The following is a 20,002-nucleotide window of genomic DNA, read 5'->3' as shown; positions in this document are numbered from 1 at the left end:
ATACGTGGCATATCTCAGGCGTAGAGTGGAACCATAGATAGTACTCCGCACAGACTCTAGGAAATCCTCAGCCGTACTGCAGTGGGTCTTTTTGTCTGAAGCCCACTCCAGCAGCTGGAAATGAGCGGTGTACTGCCAAACATAGAGCACGATGGCATCATGTACAAAGTTCAGCTGAGTGCATCGAGGCTAAAGAACGTAGCGTGGACAGCTCTCCTCCTATCAACGAACTGAGCGCGGGGCTCAGATGGCGTCACTAAGCCAGCTACATCGCAGTCATGACACCAGCTGAGAGGAGGATAAAGGTATATAAGGTCTCTTCATCTCCCGTGAGGTTCGTTTCATTCTTAACCAGGTTTACTATTGCTTTCACTTCCGTCTCATATTACATACCAGCTCCCAATCTATCCATCATGTCGTCTTTCGCCGAATCCTCCCGAGACGTCCGTATCGAAAACCGGGGACCTGAAACCTGGCTCGTTTGCGAGGCCCAGGCAGAGGATGGATCGTGGCAGCCCGCCGAAATCAACCTCGATGATGTAATCGGCAACGACGATGGTCAGTGTCCTACCTTCATATCTGATGGAAAAAAAGATGACTAACACCCTGGATAGGCTGGTTCAGCCGCGATACCACCGGATTTACCCAGAGCGCCGATGATATCACTTTCGAATTCCGTGGTTCCGAGCCTTGGCTCGAGGCCGAGCTGCCAACGCGTGATGGTGGTAGCCGTGGACGTCAGGGCATCAATCTCGGACTCCACATTACCAACAACGACGGTAACCTGGAGTGGTATGTAAGTATTGAGATCTATCATCCGGGTCACTAAGACAGTCGCTGACTTCTATTCAGGGACAATAAATGCATCAACCTCGATCCACACAGATATGCGAGATTGTTAGATGAATCAAATGAATGGTCTTCAAAACAGACATCCCATTGTAGCTAAATGCCAAGTGTATCTTCCTCGTACGTAGTAACAGCAGTCAAAGTGTAGAATCAGTAATGCAGTTGTGTGTAAATTTATCTATTAAGTGAACTGAAGGCCGCTAGCCCTAAACCCAACTACTAACTACCCGACCACCAGCCAGCTGTGCCCATGAACAAGAGAACGAGATGGAAAGAAAATAAGAATCGCCGTAGAAGATCGCTAGCCACACTGAGAAATCAATCCAAGACACAAACAGAGCACGTCACGGTAACCTTAGATAGAAATACAGAAGCAGCCAAGCTTCTGGTAGAGCTTCCCAAACTTGGGGATGACTGAAATCAAAGAACCTCACGTGAGAAAAGAAATACCAGGAAGAGCTTAAGAGAATCCAAGTCGAGTTCGCAGCTGCTATATCCAGCGTCTGACAGAAACTGGAGGACCTCTGAAAGGAAAATGTTACCTTGCAGTCCGGCTCCGAGGCATGCACGACCAGCCATGATGAGATTCTTTGGGGGATCCAATTCCTCCCCAGCTCAATCAACCCCTGATATAACTGATGATGCCCCAACCTAGGTGACGGCAGCAAAGACCGGGAACTATCTACTGGGAAGTAAGAAGAAACAAACTAAGATACAAAGATGAACTTGTGGGCAAGCATATATCATTCGGGATCTGGTTTGGCTTGTGGGATCATAGTACCTTGGTAAAATGGTACCATATTACATCAAAGAAAGGAGATATTACCGATATCAGGCCTTTAAGCACCGAGCATAATCATGCAGAGAAAGTACAAGATATGGGTACTATACTAACAACCACAAACGGTTTCCATTATTGGCATGCATAGTTCTCTGGTTCTGAAAAGAGCCGTAGAACGTGTGGAGCCATGGAAAAATCCATGTAAAGATACTAAAAATGGAAGCGTCACATTTTCCGCTGAAGCTGGAGGAATGAAGACTTGCATACTGTGTGGCATGCCAGTTCCCAGTCCCTGTTGCAGACGAGAAAGAACACATTGCCTCCTGAGACCTGTTTCCTAGACGTGACCCACATTATCCCTCAGAACATTTGTCACACGGGAGGAAGCGGCTATTGCCATCGGAAGGCACTTCCGCATTCCATGACCTTGCTTCCTACGCCTGCCAGAATCAGATTTCAAGTTCCCCTTACATTGAGTCTCTTAGAACGCGAACACTTTCCTCCAATTTGTTCCAAGACACATGAAAGGTCATACATACAGCCTTGAAGGAAGACACGACAGCAAAATACCAAGGCCTATCTTGTCAAAAACTAAAAACGTCATACATTTTCCTATGATCCATACGTCGGATAGAGCGGGAGTAGAATCAACACATCGTAGTTTGGTGATCAACTAGTCAATCCTCAATAGCAAAGTCAACGGCTGCACAAATTCCACGTTACACATTGGTTGTAGTGTATTATCCTTGACCGCAGACGCCGTACAACGGCACAGTGCTATCAAACACCCCTGGACATCTCTGTGTGTAAGATACAAGTTCCTTCAAAACTATGCTCTCTTCCTTGAAATCTCAACATCCACATTTCCTAGAGCCCCACCGTAGGAATTCCAAGGCCCAACTTCAACTCGGTATGTTTTGTACTTCTCTTGAACCTTGAATTTGTTGACTTTGCTACCCCACGGGCAGTCCCAGTAGAGCTTACAGATCCGTTGGGTTTTATCCCACAGCTCAAGTGTTCCTTCGGTTCCGGAAGCCGCACTACTACGGCCACAAGTCTCCAAGAGCTGTGAAGTTCCAGGTATGATCTCCCTTGCCATTGACTTGGCTCGCGTATTTCTTTGTCCGTTTCTCAATCAAAGTGCACAATCAATCCAACACCAAGGAAATTGAAGAATCGTAGGTTTTACACCATATTTCCCTTTGGAATTTTACGCTGAGGATAATCTCTTCTTTTCAGGGCGGAGTTAGCCTTCCAGATGTACGGAGCGAATGTTCAAGTCAATTAGAAGATGAAGGAGGCTGTGGAGAAAATTGAGAAACACTCTGAAGTGAGATGTTTTGTCTATTAAGAGGGAGGTACCCGGTTTCCTAAGAAGGGCTCCGTTACGGATGACGGAAGCGAGTCGTCTGATTTTCTCTATATCAAACAGCAAGCGGATAAGTTCTATAACGAAGTCAATAATGGAGAACACAAATACCGCCGATTGTAATTGTCACCTTGGGCTCCACTGATCTTCGACTGCTGACAGAGGCATAGTGCCATATTGCAGGCGTACACCACTTTGCCGAATTTCAACCAGAGCAAGCATTTTAAACCTTATGACTACCGGCAAGCCGAGGAGAAGGTATGGCCCCTAAGCAGCTTGGTTGGGTTAAAGAACATGACTGATGAGACGTGAAAACAGAGCCGACAGCTCTTCGAGGACTTCACTCTTTATCAGTCATATGATACTCTCTTAACCAACAGTAAGACAGCCTGCATTACTAACCATGCGCATAAAGCTGAAGCATCATGAAATTCTAGTTCGCAAAGACCGATTTTCCGGGGGCGGAGCCGTGAAAGAAGAGTTGGAGAGTAAAAGAACAGATGAGATTGAGAAGATTCGTCGCAAGGTAGGTCTCCATCTTTCAGAAGTGCAGACAGCAGCTCTAGCCCGTTCATTCTAACAACAATAGGTGGAGGATATTGCGGCGGACCCTGCGAAAGAATTGAGTATCGGTTTCAATTACCTGAGGGCCGAGGAGTTCTACGTGATGGTCATTGTAAGGAAAAAGCCCGAGTTGGCTAATGCCATTGCGCCACGCAATCACTAACATGTCAATTCTATTACCTAAAGAACGCCATCAAAACAGTGACATATATTGCCCAAAGTCGAATGACAGAGGTCTTCTAATAACTCGATTTCTGCAGTTGCACTCCCTGAGCTTTCGTCAAGGGCCACGAAGCTCTTCGAGTTCCAAGCGTATGACTTTCCAGATGTCTTGGGAATCAAGGTTGTATCCTTTGGGAGAAGTACTTCTGACAGAGATTCCTTCGGTTGCACTTTTGGTCAGCACATAAATCAGTTTGATGGCTGGAAAGAGGAAAGCTGTCTCTGGGTGTTTCCAAAACATCTCAAGTCAATCGCTGATCGTACAGTGCTTGTTCAAAAGTCCAATATCAAAAACCATATTCGATTGGAGCTGCTGGAGAAAAAGCTGAAGCCTCTGTTTCAATTTTATGTTAATGTGTATTGAGATACTGTTTTACTGCTGCTACCTTCGAGATGGACTGGAAACTGCAGAGTATGCATTCGGAGGAAGTAATCGGGTAGGGGATCCGTGTCAGGATACAACTTCCTATCTTCAGCCCATGCCATAACTGGCGATGGAATTGTACTCACTTTTTTTTGGGTAGCCCCTTTGTACTTAACTGTTGTTCGAATGCCAAATCTTTTTTTTTTTTTTTTTCAATCGTATCTACATATAGAGGTGCCATCTCTTGGTAATGCCTAGATTCGATCGTGAAGTGTCACTGGTATATCAGGGCGTCTAATTCTAACAAAAGAAATGAGAGTACATGATGCATCCGAAATCAGAACACGAGGTAACTCTTGTTGTGTCTCATGTTGTGTCTCATGCCGTACTTCTAAAATCTATTTCATATCTCTGAAGAACATTGACTGGCTATCATCTCTCAATCCGCATCATTACATGTAGCTGGGGTAATGTAAAGATACATATGACATATTGAAGTCACATAAGGCAGCTCCAGGACATATTCGACATATCCCCTTTCAAGCGGCTCTTCATGAGTCCCTTTAGGCTGCCACGATCAGGGCCGAAGAGGAACAGAAGATTTTCAGTTCTATGACAGCTTTCCCCGATAAACACCGAGCCCAATCCTCGAGCCTCGAGCCTCGTGCCGCAATGACAGGGTGCTGTTGTGGCTTTAAACGACGACCTAGCTTCGGGGCTCTCAGTGCACAAAAGTTGGTGTAGCATCTTGCGGGACTCACTACCACTAGAAGCATTATCCACCTGGATATGAGTCTATTAGGTCACTAACCCGGGATATGTTGCATCGGAGCAGGCAGCCTGTACGATCTAAGACGACCATGACGTAGATGAGGCTGTCTTCGTTCATTCAATAAAAGCCAGTGACGTCTATGACATGACTCATAGAGCACACATAGGTTGTTCTGGCGTATTGTTCTAACAGTTTAGTTGGATCCTCTGCTCAGAGTCCGGTAGGCAGTACAATGTACTTAAGGGCAAACTTTTGTACATCAAATAGATTGATCTTCGAGAACCCCGTTCGTTGAATTGGATATATATGAATCATTACACATTCAAGTTGTTTTTGCCGTAGGTCCCATCAAACATCACTCAATTATTTACATGCCCACACCTATTTTCACCGCATTGTAAGGGGTCCAGATATGTCTCTACGAAAAGCCTTAGGCTGCATTATATATGCCGCTGTGTGGCTTTCCAGTATTGACTTTGCTACCGGTTTCCCAACGCAGCTTGATAATTTCGGTGTCAATTTGGATCATCGCGGACAGTCCGTGGAGAATGGTGTCAATGGTGTTGTCTCCCATCAATCTGAGGAACCTTACTCCACTAGGGATTCTGTGTTGAAGCACGAAGATGACTCCGCCGTTGAGTCTCTTACCGAATCGATGGAAGATTGGGCCAGTGACAGGTCGCTTTCGCAACTTACCGCTACCGACACCGGCTCCGACTCCTCTCAGCTATATCTTGGACCACACGATCCCTTTGAACCTAAGGAGCAGTTGGATGGATACAATGCAGGTCGAAAACCAGTGTTTGCCATTGCACATCGGGTCCTAACGATTCAAGGAATGAAGGACGCGGTGGCCCACGGTGCCAATGCTCTAGAAATTGACATGCGAGGCTGGAGTAGCTGGGGCCGCAAGGGCTGGTATTGTGACCACGATGGCACCATCACGAGTCCCGGTGATAAAGCAGAAGATATGTTCCGAGCAATCCAAGACCAGCGGCGTAACGGCAAGACAATCAACTTCGTGTGGTTGGATCTAAAGAAGCCGGACGAGTACAAGGCCGGCGAGAACGCAATCGAAAGACTCCGAGACATGGCCAGGAAATACCTCCAACCTTGGGGCGTTCGAGTTCTGTATGGATTTTACCGCAGCCACGTGGACGGGAGGGCATTTGGTGTCATTCGAGACAATCACAACTATCTTGAGGCAGTCAGTATCAACGACAAGGCAGCCAACGTCCATAAATCATTTCAACAGTACGGGGCTAAGATCCAAAACACGAAAAGGGTGGCGGATTATGGCTACTTCAATCTTGGGTTTTAATTTGGGAATTGCTCTGAGCCGGATTATTATACCTGCACCGAGTTGAGACATGCAGGTCGAATGCGAGATGAGGGGAAATTTGGTAAAGTTTTTGGCTGGACTCTTGCAGTTGACCAAGCTGATCTTACCAACGCTCTGCTGGGCATTGCACGGGTGGATGGCCTGATTTACGGTTTCAAAGTAACCGCATATAGGGACCATGAAGATACAAGGGCTGCTGTCAAAGATATCCAAACCTGGGTCCAGAAACACAGTGTGACCCATTACCTTGCAGGGCAGAATGACTCACCTTGGTAAAGAAAATATGGTGTCTCCGCTACAGTCTATGAACTCTGTACTCTTTTCTATCAACTAGAAGGACCGCTATGGAACAAAGGGTGCTCGGAATCTACTCCATACCAGAGTCATATACGTCATCATGTTACAGTACTACTTCTGGCTGACACTTCTTGTGTTCAGAATTTTCCTTCAAAGTAGTGTATAATACTGAACTGTAGACTATGCTCTTGGCCCTCCATATTTGAAACGGTTGTGGGACATCTTTGCCGAACGCCTCTAGACGCCTATGGGCCCAGCAAGGTCCTGGTGTATGGATATGGACGAAAACTCTTGTAGCTTCTCTCGCTTATCTGGGAGAGTGATGTTGAAAATTCTCCAATCGTCCGAGGTTTAATGGTAAACCTTAACGTTCTGTGGCTCGGAGTCTGTTTTCCATGAATTGAAGCCGATGCAAGTGGATAATTGTAGCCCATTAGTCACGTGTAATTGCCTTGTCCTTAGCCTGGGGTAGATATGTTGCACTAACTTGGACATTCCATTTAGAGCTGTCTTATGGTAGGCGAAGCAAGAGCCTTGGGTTGTCACCAAAAGGACCCGAATTGGTTTGCCTTCTCAAGGAGAGGGATGGGCGATACTGGGTGAGGTTACTGCCAATAATGAGAACGGACTCCCAGGATATATAGAAGTACAATGAATAGAATTTGGTGAGGCAGCCTATGCTCTCTTACTAGCAGTGATAATATTATAAACCCGATGTTGTTAAACGCCCTACGTGTAGAGATGTTCACTGGATCTAAATTGCATGCCTGCCGAAAGAGGCCATTAACCATTGGATACATAGGCAATCCTGCATGGCTACTTGCCAATCAGTCCAGAAGGAACAAGAGGGACCTCTATTTCCAGCATCCTTCATCCACCATGTAGCCTAGCAGCTGCGTCACAAGAGGCTTTTATGTTATCATTGTGGGACGGGTCCGCCTTGTCAAAATCCTGGATCATTTTCTTGGCCTGAGAGATTTTCTTAATGGTTGCAGCCTCATCCACCAGGTCATAATATTTGCCATTAAACACCTCTTTCTTGATGACGGGTGTGACTTTCTTTCCTTCAAGATACGGCCGCAGCGCTTCTGACCTGGCGAATTTCCGCAGAAAGCAGACAGATTCAATGGACGCACGTGCGAACTCTATGCTCTCTTTCCTCTTTACTCTGTCGCGAACCTCCTTGATGTATCTAGATATCTATTGAATGAGGTTAGTATCATATGTTTCAAACTGGAAGCCCTCTGCCTACCTGGTCAAACAGCGCCGGAATCGTACTAGCCTTTGGCCATATTTTGCCAACCTTATATGCTCCTGTCAATTGTAGGGTATCGAGCTTTTGCGCTGTGGTGTGCACCTCGGGAAGCTCGTCTGACGTGACGGATACTGGCTTGGATAAATCGTTGATATATTTGATAAACTCGTTGAAAGTGCATTTTCCAGTCTGTTTACAACTAGGTGCAACCTTCTTGGGCTGTCCGTTGACGTCGGCATCTATCATGTAGCCGTAGTAGTAGAACATTCGCTCGTAGCCTCCGTACAAGGCGTATGCACTTGCCGTTGATATCCCGTATGCAAGGGTGGCGATGGCGGTGAGCTTCATCTGTGCGTTTGTTAGCTTTTCTTCTCTATACATCGTCGTAGAAATGAAGAACCTTGGAAGAATATGCTTGACAATTGAGCAATATAGTCCTAGGTTTGCGAAGACTCAATCAAGCAGAATAGCAGGTAGGAGACGTTGCTCTTTACAAAATCAAAATAGGGCGCAAGATTTCCGACTTCAGTAGTATATTATACGCCGTCTGTTGTATGGTTCAATCATTTCGATGACTTCACCTAGTCAACGGCAGACAGAGTCAGTATGCACAATGGCTTCCACTACAGTCATAGATTCAATGATGTCAATCACCCTCATATTACTATGTTGTATCTACTTGCATCATTTTAGTGGTTCCGTGCATGCAAGGTTGTCGATGAACTCATTGACCGTGGCAATTGCCATGGTAGAAATGATCCGATCTCCTAAGATGTGGAGATAACATCAATGATCTTAAAAGGCTCTATGGTTCTTCCGGTAGAACCTGGAGGTCTAGATGTCTTTCACCATGGTTATTACATCACGACTTAGCGATATGGATGTTCCAATTGCCCTAAGGTCACAATTCTGGGTTCAATCTCAACAACATATGTGTCACCGTATCACTACACTTATAAGCTACTCGACAAATAGAGTAGAGGCACCGAATTCGCCGAGTCCAAGAACATGATTGACAGGATTCCATCCAGGCTGTACCGAATTTCCTGTAGTGGATGCCTTGCATCATGACTTCCGCTTTCAGCGAGACAAAGATATCAGTCTGCACTAAGCACGAGAGATGGCTAGCATGAATAAAGATTTTTGGATTCACTATATCCCTTTCTTGTCTGTATACCGCTGGCTAGCTTCTAATATAGGCCCTTTCGAGTCCTACTTGCCTCTTTGTCTTACCATTTCTGAGATAAGAATGGCGTCGCAGATAGAGAGAAGGCTATCCCATATTGAATATTCTGACAAGATATGCATCGAGGCAATCCGTGGAGAGCGCTTACCAGAGGCCCTCGGCTTGCCTGTCGTGCAACACTCCGTTATCCGTGGAATAAGGTATCACGATGGCTTTGCCGAAGAGCTCATGGGCTCGCTACCTGCCTTCACCCGTGCACTGTGCGCGCGAAGCATCATGAGCAACAGAGTCCCACAAATCAACCAACCTGAGGACATCCCTTACTGCATCTGGCATCCAGACGTAGCCACAGAAGCCACATATCGTGAAGTGGCTCGCCGCTACCCCCAAATGAAATATCAAGTTGGGCGAGCCTGCGCTGTCGCCGGATATTTCAATCTGTATATGGAGCTGAATCTGCTCCCTGAAGTTCATATTGCCGACGAGGCGCGAGAAAACGGCCATTCGGATATTTACGAGGATATAATGGCAAGTCCCGTCAAGTACGAAGTCATGAACGACTATTTCCGCACGATCAACGCCGATCAGCCAAAGGTGGCCCATCTGAATGGCAATACTGCCGTTCGCCCTTATCTTGAGGTTAAACGGAAGTTTCGACAAACCGATGAACCATTCGATGTCAAGGGCACGGCATCAAAGGGTCATTACTTTGACATTACCGAAGATAACGGGGTGGATGAGTTCGACACAAAGAGTCTGCCTTCTGACGGAGCAGCTGTGACACAGTACCTTTACTCGCCGCTTCCCCGAGACCTTCCGCTCATCAACAAGGACGTTCTGATACTTACGGCTGCGTACTATGGTGACATTGATCGCTATGCGCGACTGTGTCGTCCAATGACAGTACCAACCGAAATCCACTGCATTGTTAGAGGGATTTACCACAACACAATGTTCGCCAAATGGTGGTCTCTCCAACCAGATATAAGCGATTACCGAATCCAACGCGCAATCTATGCTCGATTCATTATGGACAATGATATCTCTCGAATCACACCAGAAACCCCCTGTAATGAGCTCCCCTATTTGATATGGTACCCGGCCATTGCACACGGGCGGGTTTATCAAGAACTCGTACGACGAAAACCTTCCATGAAAGCAGCTGTAGCTCGAGCGTGCATTGTAGCCGATTACAGGGACGTATACGATAAGCTGGATGTAGATCCAGATGTGGATCTCCTTGCAGAGGCAAAAGTCAGTCCCAATCCATATTATCTGCAAGATCTCAGAAACAAGACGGAAAGGCGAGGCGGTGTTCCGGATGAATGGCCCAAGTGGAATCCATGTTATACAAGGGATCGTCTATTCGAACATACAACTACTCGACTGTTGGGTGATGTATCGAATTCTATCGCGGACACGGAGTCGGGTGTACCTTATAACGGTGTTTATGCTGGTATGAGTCATGTAGCTCTTCATGTGTGTGCTTCAGAGGGACAGGATATGCATGATGTTGATCTAAGTGACATGTATTAAGCAGAGCCAGCAATATTATACAATACTGTGATCTCAGTAACAGCTGCTTATTTTGGATTCACCGTCTATGCCAAAAGCTGAGCCTACGCTGTATAGCATACTTAATGTTAATACACATTCCATACTTGTAATACTTATATTGACAGTACATTGTGCAAGGGTCTAATTAGTTGACACTGCTTAGTATTGGTACTCGAATGTTTATCAGTTTGTCGACCTAGAGGTTATAATCCCTTCCAGGCTACATTAGTTGTCTCAATGCGCACACGCATTACTTCCCCCTGCACCAGCTCATATATACTGGATTTGAGAAGGGTATTCCGTTTCCAAGATAGGTTCACTTGTAATATTTATAGTCGAGCCTTAGACAACTACAAGTTTTGTTTTATCTACCTACTTAGACACATTTTCCTTTTTCCAGTACTATGTAAGAGGTATCTATGTCTTTAATATAGCACTATCTATGGTGGTCAGTTGCCGGGATAATAAGTACTGTATAAGTAGCAAACCACTACGGTATCTTACGAAAACACTGTCTCCTCGATAGAGAAACTTGGACACATGATCCTCGGAAGAGTCTGACTTTATCCAGTGATGGGGCGTCTCTATGTCCCAGAAATAGTATTGTAGAGAGTAAGCAAGTTAGACAAGTATCATAAAGCCATGGAGAATAAAAAAGCGCTTATCGATAGTCACACTATAATAGGTGAAGAATTTGCACAACGAGGAAATACCCCCCTTTGCCACAGGCTGCAAACCTTGACCAAGAGTCCCCTTTGTCTGCTACGCTTTACAACGATGTGCAGCCCTAGTGAATGGTGTCTTTAGGACTATCGTTTCTTTCCACAATTGGAGAGTCATCAAAGTAAGTTTCGTGTCTCCCCTTTGCAGGATCGCAGCTCAGTATACCTTATTAACTATTGCTATAGCAAGAGGATTCAGTTTCCCTCGGCGCCTTCTTCAACAAGATAGTGGGTTACAGGGTATGTTCAGAAACTCTTTGACAACTGCACAAATGTAACCCAAAAAGAGTGTGCTAGCAGTAAAGAACTAAGAAGTGAATATCTGATCCTATTACATGCCTCCAACCTCAGTAGGGGACTGCATCCCGTGTTCCTTTGTCTTTGTCCAGATACTATACTTAGATGTGGTTTCCTTATCCGATCAGCCTTGAAGGGTTTTGTGGTGCCAAGCCCTAATGCATTATCCCAAAATTCATTCACAACTCATACATCAACCCGTAGCAGCCAATCAAGAGAAGCAAGATGAGTATGGCGCCCTCCAAGTCGTGCCCCAGACCTCAATATATATCGTTTCAACATCTTACTATTGTCGGCAGCACATATTTCTCTACAACAATGGGCTCTCTCCCTGAGACCACAGAACAATAGCCCAGCAAACCCTTCAGCACAAAGAATTTATACGAGCCACCCACTCCGATCTCATCCTCTCATAAGTTCTCGCCAGAATCTTTGTATCACCACCTAAAACCTCTTGAGCGCCTGTAAGGACAAGAAAGAAAAGTCCCCGGGGGGTATGACCAGGAAACAAAGAAAAGAAAAATGGAAACCGCTGCCCTAACTGGCACCTGCGCCTGCGAGCACATAACCTACACGGCGAGCGTCCTGCCCACGAAACTCACAAACTGCCACTGCACAACCTGCCGCAAACAATCCGGCGGACCCTACCAAACCTGGGCACTCTTTTCTGCGACGAACATCACCTGGACCCACGAGGAGCCGACACAGCGGCGATCTAGCGATTTCGCTACGCGCGGGTTCTGTCCCCGGTGTGGATCGAGTATCAGTATGGTGTATGACTTGGAGCCAGGGGGACTGTACATTGCCGCGGGCACAATCGATGACCTCGATAGGGTGGTTCCAAAGCCCTGTGCGCATTTCTTTGTGAAGGAGAAGGCGGCGTGGTTTCAGTTACCGAATGATGGGTTTGTGAGGTTTAGTGATGGAGCTAATCGTGGAAGGCGTTGTTGACATTGCTGGACGTGGAGCCGTTGGATATAGTACATGGAGTTCTGGTTGATTAGGGCATGTTTTGAGTGTATATACCTATTTGTTTATCACATGGAGACGCAGGTTCATATACTACGCAGGTCACAAAGATGGTAGGACATCATAATCAGATCCGAGAGGAATCTCGAGCGCAAATACAACAACAGTAAGGGAGAAAGCACATCGAACATCATCTGACACAATTTGAGGCTGAAACAATCTTTGTCCCGGACTCAACAGGTTGATCACAGAAAAAAGGAACAGCGGTCACAGGGGAATCTCACAATCATGAATATCCGTAATTTACAGGAGAAGTTCAGAAGGTGCTGGTCGCTAGCCGGCTCGCTGCGTTGCGGGCATCCAGTCGATCCTCATCATCTTCCTCGACAACTGGGCCGACGCCACTGGGGGAGCGCAACCTTCCCTTGCCCTGCCCATTCACCTCTTCATCGGCCTCCGAAGTAGGCGAGATCAAGCTGCCACTCATGCTGCGCCCAAGACCGTCACTGCGACGAGGAATGCCGCTCCACGCGTCGCCCTTGGGTCCCTGACTTGAACCGAGGTTTGGCCGCCGCACAGTCGGGTGTGATTCACGGCCCAGTCGGCTCAGTCCACCAGACGAATCGATTGCCCGGATATCTGGTCTAACACTCTCAAGGGTTGCAAGAGTACGACGCTCAGCGTCAATCTGACGCAGCGTGTATTCACGTAGGCTGGCCAAGAGATCGCTCGTGGTCCGGTCGAACCAGCGGCGCTTCTCCTGAAGCAGGTTCGATGTCACCCGGTGTGTCCTCTTTGTGAGATAGTCTTCATGGCTCTGAGCTTCATCTAGAGCATTGATTGCCTCATCAACTTTATCGGGACGAACAGAAGAGCTGACTTTCAGACGGTCTGCAGCTGCGCGCTTGCTGCGGGTGACTTGTTGAGCTTGAATCAAATCCCGAAGCAAGATGTGGCGGTTAGTAAGGGTCTCCTTCACAATAAAAGCGTCAGAAGAGTGATAATTCAATGGCTCCCCGATGGTGGTGGCTTCTGCTGTAGCCTGGACTGCGTGATAATCCCCGACTGTCTGAATCACCTTTCCCAATTTTCGGTAGGCATTGGCCAGGCCTGGGTGTGTCTCTTGTACATGCATCTGTCCCAGCTTTACACCAAAGTCTGATTCGGCAAGGCCGAGTCCTAAAGCATTTTATTAGTTGGCGTTATTGTGTCGCAGCGCTTCCGCTCACATACCTCGTCGGCCCTTGACCACTCGGTCAACCTTATGACTAGCATCCATGCTTCCTAAATAAAACATCTTCACTACGGGTCGCGCGTTCTGTAGCTCAGGCGTATCATCTGGGGGAGGCGCGAACTGCTTCAAGACCTTTCTCCGCATACCTGTCGCAGGCTGCTTCATCCGAACAACCGGGCTATACCCAAAATCACTCTCAACGAATAAAACAACCTCATCGTCCTGCATCAAAACCTCGTTACCCAGAACGGTGTTCAACCATTTTTGCATGGACGCCTTCACGCGAATCTCATCCTCTTCAGTTCCTGCGCCAGCGGGAGTCAATGGAGGAGGCACCGCGGGAACCATCGCTTCGGGGTTCGCCGACATCAAATGTTCGGCGAGCTTAGTAAACTCTGCATGGGTACGACGGACATCGCGATATTGAGTGGTTCTGAATTTGGGAAGGTTGGTCTGTGCATAAGGGGGGTTAGCTGCGATGGCGGCGGACAACCATTGAATAAGGAGCTTGCTCACGTGAACATCGAAACGCAGAATGGGATCCTTTTTGCCTGTCCTCTCTAAGCTTGTAATCTTCGCCTGAATTTTGTATAGAGGAGCTGGTCTGGCATGCTGTCTGGCCCCGGTTTGATACCTAGCGGGGACCTGAGACCGAGGTTGCTCGCCATATTGTTGCTGTTGCGCGGCATACTGTGATGGCTCGTTATGGTAATCTGGATCGCCTAGCTGTGCGCTCTGTAGTCTTTCCGAGATGTCGGGTGACTCGGTCTGCTCCTGTCCGGTAGGCAGAGAACTTTCGGGTTGGGATTCCCTGTCGGCATCATACGGAGGATGAGGTGGAGCTAACGGATCGGAAGGAATGTCGTTGGTACTCGAAGTAGGGAACGTGGTTTGGTTAGGTCGTGGAGAAGCCCAAGGCGAGGTACCCGCGGGGTGTTCGGGGTCATGCGATATAGCGGAGTAGTCCATGGCTGGCTGGCTTTGCTGGGGTGGATGGAGAGTAGTAGTATGGCTCCGACGCACCACGTCTGCTCCGCGGGAACAGAAATATTAGCAATGTATTTTCATAATGTTATTGCGACGAATTAATGACACCTACCTGTATCCCCTCAGAAAACAATTGAGAGCCGCAGGGTACTGTGAAGGGTTTAAATAAGGATGCGGGAGTGTGGAGTGGGAGGCAGAAGGAATAGGAATAGGAAGAGACAGACAAGCCGAAAGGTTACGTCGTTGCTGCCTCCGACACCTGATTGGCCAGGCATCCACATCAGTGACATCCGACATTTGGAGAACTTCATTTTTCGAGCTGTACCTACGCAAAACGTCCCTGAATGGCCCCACTTGTTAGCTTCTTGCTTGTAATATAACATGCATACAAGCGGATAAACTGTACCAATCAATAATCAGATGTTACAGGGGCAATTGCGATCATGGTCGCGGCTCCTCTCTTGCGCGCTCACCAAGCAGCGCGACTCCAATCGGTGTCTACCAGCCGGCTCGGGCTCAATCCACATGTAATCAAAAGTGCCGGAAGGTTACAACTGCTTCGCGGTAGTAGCTTCTCAACTGCTACTTCCAAATGGCAAGCGGGAGTCCTCGACCGAACCAGAAACATCGGTATTATCGCCCACATCGATGCGGGCAAGACTACCACTACGGAGCGTATGCTCTATTACAGTGGATTTACAAGAAGGATAGGAGACGTGGATGAAGGCTCCACTGTCACCGACTTCCTTCCTGCTGAGCGCGCTCGAGGAATTACGATTCAATCGGCCGCTATCACCTTCCATTGGCCACCTCAAACTGCCGGTGATGGAAATACAACTCCGCAGGAGCCACAAACGCCAAGGTCTGCGTCATCTCATACCGTGAACCTCATTGACACCCCTGGACACGCGGACTTCACTTTTGAAGTCATGCGATCCTTGCGCATTCTTGATGGCGCGGTATGCATTCTAGACGGTGTTGCTGGTGTTGAGGCTCAAACAGAGCAAGTGTGGCACCAAGCAAGTACCTACCGGATTCCCCGGATTGTTTACGTGAACAAGCTTGACAGAGATGGGGCAGCCTTTGGCCGGACGGTCCGAGAGGTTGCCTCCCGACTGGGTGGATGGCCTGCCGTCTGTCAAATACCTTGGTTTGAAGGAGGAAATGGACGTTTTACTGGCATTGCCGATGCTATCAATCTCCAAGGCCTCCGCTGGGAGGAAGGAGACGGCAAGTCTGTCAAGATGTTCAACCTTGAACAGTTGGCTAGCGAAGAACCTCAGCTTGCACAGGAACTCAAGCGCGCGAGAGTTGCCCTCGTTGAACTGCTGAGTGAGCATGATGAAGCCATGGTGGAGAAGTTCTTCGACTGTGAAGAGGACCATTTGGCAGTCCCCCCGAATGACATTCTTGAGAGTCTGCGCAGATGCCTCCTAGAGGAGCAGGGAAGGAAAATCATTCCCATTTTCGCTGGTGCTAGCTTTCGAAACATTGGTGTCCAGCCTCTTCTCGACGCTGTGACGAATCTACTCCCTAGCCCTCCTGAGACTCCTGAACCAGAGGTCAGCATTGGTGGAGTTAAGGGTGGCCTCCGACGCCTGCTTTCTGGCGATCTACTAGTTGAACAAGGCGAGAAGGCAGCTTCTGCTAAGGGTAAGCACAAGAAGAAGTCGGCCATTCAAGCAGAGTCCCGCAACGCCATTGAAAAGCTCCAAGGCTGCGCCCTAGCCTTCAAGGTCGTCAACGACCCCAAGCGTGGTGTCCTAGTGTACGTCCGCGTCTATTCCGGCTCGCTCGACCGAAACAGCATCCTATACAACACCAACCTAAATGTATCAGAGCGGGCCCCCCGTCTGCTAAAGATGTATGCGAATGATGCCGTCGAGGTCGACTCCATTCCCGAAGGCCACATCGGAGTCGTAGCTGGTCTCAAACACACCCGAACTGGAGACACCCTAGTTACCTACTCCGGCAACAAAGCCACACCCCCCGAACCTCTCAACACCCTCCAACTCCGTCCGATCACCGTCCCACCCCCCGTCTTCTTCGCCAGTGTCGAACCCCACAGCCTAAGCGAGGAGAAAAGACTCCAAGAGTCTCTCGCGATGCTCCTCCGCGAGGATCCCAGTCTCCACGTCACCGTCGACGAAGACTCAGGCCAAACCCTCCTCAGCGGCATGGGCGAACTGCACCTCGAGATCGCCCGAGACCGCCTCCTCAACGACCTCAAAGCCAAAGCCTCCATGGGACGCATCGAAATCGGCTACCGCGAATGCCCTCTCGGCGCCTCCGGCCCCATAACCAAGATCTTCGACAAGGAAATCGCCGGCCGCAAAGGCAAAGCCGGCTGCACCGCAACCGTCGAGCCCTTCGACCCCGAGGAGACCACCACAGAACCCGACCCATCGACCCTCTCCATCCAAACCACAGACGGCAACCAAATCATCATCCAAGCACCAGGCCTCGAAGTCGAAGTCAACAAAAAGGGCATCGAAGAGAGTCCCCTCCTACCCCCAGGCCTAGACGTACACGCCCTCCGCACAGCCCTCCAAAACGGGTGTCTCGCGGCACTCGCCCGCGGTCCTCAATTCACCTTCCCCATGCACGGCACCCGCGTCACCCTCACCTTCAACCCAGCCGAACACCTTTTCGGCAACGAATCCACCCCCTCGGCACTCTCCGCCGCAGCCCGTCTCGCAACCTCCTCCGCCCTCCGAGACCTCCCCTCCGGAGCAGGCACATCCCTCATGGAACCAGTCATGAACGTCATCATCAGCGTAGACGAAGCCAGTCTCGGCGCCGTGGTACACGATATCTCTTCCTCCCGCGGGGGCCACATCATCTCGCTGGACGAGGAAACACCCCTCCAAACGACGGGTATCACCTCAAACCCAACAGACGACCTTCTTCCCCCCATCGACCCGAACAAGGTCTACGCCCCGCCTGATCCCTTCCAGTCATCAACCGTGGGAATCGACCTCCCCTCGTCGGCTAACAGACCCCGAACTATCACGGCAAAGGTCCCCCTCAAGGAAATGGTCGGATATCTCAAACACCTGCGAAGTTTAAGCGCGGGGCGCGGCACGTTCGTCATGAGCGTCGATCGGTTCGAGAAGATGAGTGCGCCGAGACAGAAGGCTGTGCTTGCTGAGCTCAGAGGTGACTTTTTCTAAACATCTATTCGACTTTTGCGACATTGCATAGTACTGTTTCTCTACTCTGGTTTGCAGTGACGGGAGTTATTGATGTAAAAACAAAATATAATGGAGGTGAATGTATAGTAGTAAATCATTTGCAATCTAACGTCCGAGCGTCATGGAATGGGTAGTGGATTCAGGCTGCTGAACTAAAGTCCTTGCTAGCATCTATCCAGTCTAAGCATAATCTAAAAGAGGCATAGCAATAACCAGACCTCGTCAAACAAGAATATAAACCAGTTCACCTACAACCATATTCAAATAAACGGCAAGCGAGCACTGTCATCACATATAGAACACGCAAAAAGAGCACGGGGCGCGAGCGATCTAAAAGAAAATATATATATAACCATTTCCCGGCAACTGAAGAAGAAACGCGACAAAAAACTAAATGCACTACGCTTCAGTCATGTATGCTACAACTCCAAAATTAAATCACCAATCATTGTCCCAGTCGTCCTTTTCTTTCGCGGCCGTTGATGATGCGTTGCCTGTCGCAGCGCTGGTGTTAGAGGTAGGGCTGGGCTTCATGGCTGCAGTTCCGATGGCGCTAGACCGAGAGGCGTTTCTACGGTGATTGTCCTCTTGCGCGAGGCTGGAAAAGTCGTCCCAGAAATCTTTACGTTCGGGTTCGGCGCGACGACGACCGGCGCTGTTCTCGTCTGGGCCTTCTACGAATCGTTGGAATTGACCAGCTGCTCCACGGGCGCCAACTTGGACGGTTTGACCAAATTGGGCAGCATGTTGGCGAGCTTGGGCTGCGAAGTCGGATTCCGCTATCTGAAAAAGGATGCATGTTAGTGTGGAGTACCGGAGAAGCGGAGGATATTCAGGATAAAAAAGCATACCGACTTAGCGGTAGGTTGAATATATGAGTCGTTCACCGTCTTCGCACCCTTTCCAACGGTAGACGTAAACCAGCCGAAGCCTTTAGTCAAGGCGGCCATGGGATCTTTCTGGAAATCGTCGAAACCGGGAATATTTCCTCCGGAGGTATTTCTCGACGGTCCCGAAGAAACTGGCACACCACCACCAAATCCAGTAAACTTTCCACCCTGCGATGGTGGAACGGAGTCCGATCGAGTGGCATTCTCCGAGCCCAATTTCGCAAAGTATGCCTCGTTACGCTCTTTCCGTCCACCGTCCATACCTCCGAATCCATCATGCGACGCAGGAGAGGCCCGGCCCAACGGTGTGCTTGATCGCGAAGAGGCGGCTTCAACGGTCGGGTTTCTCTTCGGTTGGGGAGGTTTCTGTCCCGGGACGTATTCTCGCCCCTCGACTTTGGCGGAGAGTCTCTCTTTCCATTCCTCGCCTACTTCGCCTTCGTAGCGCTCTTTAATGGTGGAATCTTCGAATGTACGGCCTTCAGACTGAGTGACGATGTGGTCATCGAAGAATGACTTCCACGGTTCGTTACCACCGAGCTCCATACGTTGGATCTCAGCGATCTTGAAGGCGTCCATGGTGATCGATCGAACGAAAGAGATGTGGACACCCAGGCCCCGGTGAGTGCCTGCGCAATTGAGACAGATGAATATTCCGAATTTAGGGGAGGCCTGATAGAAGCAAAAAACAATAGCCGAGACATATTAGTGAAAGCTATGACAGGAGGTGGCCGGATGAGGTGCAGGTGCAGGTATAGACGGAAATGTGTTGTAGGAGACGAACCCATTGAGGCGATGGCGCGCCGCAGTCGCAGCATTTGTCGTTTCCATTGGTTTTGGAGATTTGGAGGAGCTGGACACCATATCACACAGATTAGACAGATCTAGTTCCACGACGCTGGCCGTTCACTGAGTAATGTGAGATGACATACCTTCGCCTTCGTCTCCGGATCTACCTCCCACATTTTCGACATGATGGGCAATAAATGGTGTTGATTGAATCAAGCGGGAAAATAAGAGATATAACAAGGAAGGGTAATTGATCTCAACCCCTCGTGCCTAAAGGGATGTTGTGGTGGCGCGAGGGTTAGGCAGTGTGGAGGTGGAATCGGGTGAGACGCCCCTCTCTGGTTAGTATGCCGGTCTTTCTT

The 20,002-nt window shown here is 48.7% G+C and overlaps 10 protein-coding genes across 10 annotated transcripts; 6 read left to right on the top strand and 4 right to left on the bottom strand.

Moving 5' to 3' along the window:
• Positions 1-413: 413 nt before the first annotated feature.
• On the top strand, positions 414-829 carry F9C07_6324 (Cyanovirin-N; the record flags this gene model as incomplete). Its single annotated transcript, XM_041292849.2, has 2 exons — positions 414-558; positions 615-829. 2 exons carry the CDS (start codon positions 414-416, stop codon positions 827-829), a joined length of 360 nt encoding a protein of 119 aa, XP_041147580.2.
• Positions 830-1,655: 826 nt separating this feature from the next.
• On the bottom strand, positions 1,656-2,190 carry F9C07_2284781 (uncharacterized protein; the record flags this gene model as incomplete). Its single annotated transcript, XM_071510723.1, has 3 exons — positions 1,898-2,190; positions 1,745-1,788; positions 1,656-1,686 (listed from the first exon to the last, which is right to left on the bottom strand). Exons 1-3 carry the CDS (start codon positions 1,982-1,984, stop codon positions 1,656-1,658), a joined length of 162 nt encoding a protein of 53 aa, XP_071364395.1. The 5' UTR covers positions 1,985-2,190.
• A 731-nt stretch (positions 2,191-2,921) lies between these two features.
• On the top strand, positions 2,922-3,973 carry F9C07_6326 (uncharacterized protein; the record flags this gene model as incomplete). Its single annotated transcript, XM_041292848.2, has 7 exons — positions 2,922-2,960; positions 3,063-3,118; positions 3,170-3,257; positions 3,318-3,378; positions 3,437-3,525; positions 3,589-3,675; positions 3,824-3,973. The coding sequence occupies 7 exons, from the start codon at positions 2,922-2,924 to the stop codon at positions 3,971-3,973; spliced, it is 570 nt and encodes a 189-aa protein (XP_041147579.2).
• A 1,360-nt stretch (positions 3,974-5,333) lies between these two features.
• Positions 5,334-7,212, top strand: F9C07_2258897 (phospholipase D precursor; the record flags this gene model as incomplete). The annotated part of the gene is made up of 2 exons (XM_041292847.2): positions 5,334-6,206; positions 6,261-7,212. 2 exons carry the CDS (start codon positions 5,334-5,336, stop codon positions 6,537-6,539), a joined length of 1,152 nt encoding a protein of 383 aa, XP_041147578.2. The 3' UTR covers positions 6,540-7,212.
• Positions 7,213-7,430: 218 nt separating this feature from the next.
• Positions 7,431-8,196, bottom strand: F9C07_6328 (uncharacterized protein; the record flags this gene model as incomplete). Its single annotated transcript, XM_041292836.2, has 2 exons — positions 7,431-7,760; positions 7,813-8,196. The coding sequence occupies 2 exons, from the start codon at positions 8,194-8,196 to the stop codon at positions 7,431-7,433; spliced, it is 714 nt and encodes a 237-aa protein (XP_041147577.2).
• Positions 8,197-8,503: 307 nt separating this feature from the next.
• On the top strand, positions 8,504-10,667 carry F9C07_2163009 (uncharacterized protein). Its single transcript, XM_041286358.2, has one exon. The coding sequence runs from the start codon at positions 8,936-8,938 to the stop codon at positions 10,535-10,537; it is 1,602 nt and encodes a 533-aa protein (XP_041147576.2). The 5' UTR covers positions 8,504-8,935; the 3' UTR covers positions 10,538-10,667.
• Positions 10,668-12,099: 1,432 nt separating this feature from the next.
• F9C07_2234050 (Mss4-like protein) lies at positions 12,100-12,528 on the top strand (the record flags this gene model as incomplete). The annotated part of the gene is made up of 1 exon (XM_041286367.1): positions 12,100-12,528. The coding sequence occupies one exon, from the start codon at positions 12,100-12,102 to the stop codon at positions 12,526-12,528; it is 429 nt and encodes a 142-aa protein (XP_041147575.1).
• Positions 12,529-12,862: 334 nt separating this feature from the next.
• F9C07_6330 (vacuolar protein sorting-associated protein vps17) lies at positions 12,863-14,749 on the bottom strand (the record flags this gene model as incomplete). The annotated part of the gene is made up of 3 exons (XM_071511453.1): positions 12,863-13,725; positions 13,780-14,233; positions 14,297-14,749. 3 exons carry the CDS (start codon positions 14,747-14,749, stop codon positions 12,863-12,865), a joined length of 1,770 nt encoding a protein of 589 aa, XP_071364394.1.
• Positions 14,750-15,210: 461 nt separating this feature from the next.
• Positions 15,211-17,940, top strand: F9C07_6331 (ribosome-releasing factor 2, mitochondrial; the record flags this gene model as incomplete). The annotated part of the gene is made up of 1 exon (XM_041286364.1): positions 15,211-17,940. One exon carries the CDS (start codon positions 15,211-15,213, stop codon positions 17,938-17,940), a length of 2,730 nt encoding a protein of 909 aa, XP_041147573.1.
• Positions 17,941-18,399: 459 nt separating this feature from the next.
• Positions 18,400-19,825, bottom strand: F9C07_6332 (ADP-ribosylation factor GTPase activator; the record flags this gene model as incomplete). Its single annotated transcript, XM_071511454.1, has 4 exons — positions 18,400-18,744; positions 18,813-19,523; positions 19,636-19,704; positions 19,784-19,825. 4 exons carry the CDS (start codon positions 19,823-19,825, stop codon positions 18,400-18,402), a joined length of 1,167 nt encoding a protein of 388 aa, XP_071364393.1.
• Between the last annotated feature and the right edge of the window lie 177 nt (positions 19,826-20,002).

The sequence above is a fragment of the Aspergillus flavus genome, chromosome 5 (assembly GCF_009017415.1).
Source record: "Aspergillus flavus chromosome 5, complete sequence".
Classification (NCBI taxonomy): Eukaryota; Fungi; Ascomycota; class Eurotiomycetes; order Eurotiales; family Aspergillaceae; genus Aspergillus; species Aspergillus flavus.
The sequence above is the reverse complement of the archived record's forward strand: the minus strand, read 5'-3'. Positions and strand labels throughout refer to the sequence as shown.

What these genes read in the sequence shown, in the direction of transcription:
- F9C07_2163009 (XM_041286358.2), top strand. Translation starts at nt 8,936, where the DNA reads ATGGCTAGCATGAATAAAGATTTTTGGATTCACTATATCCCTTTCTTG.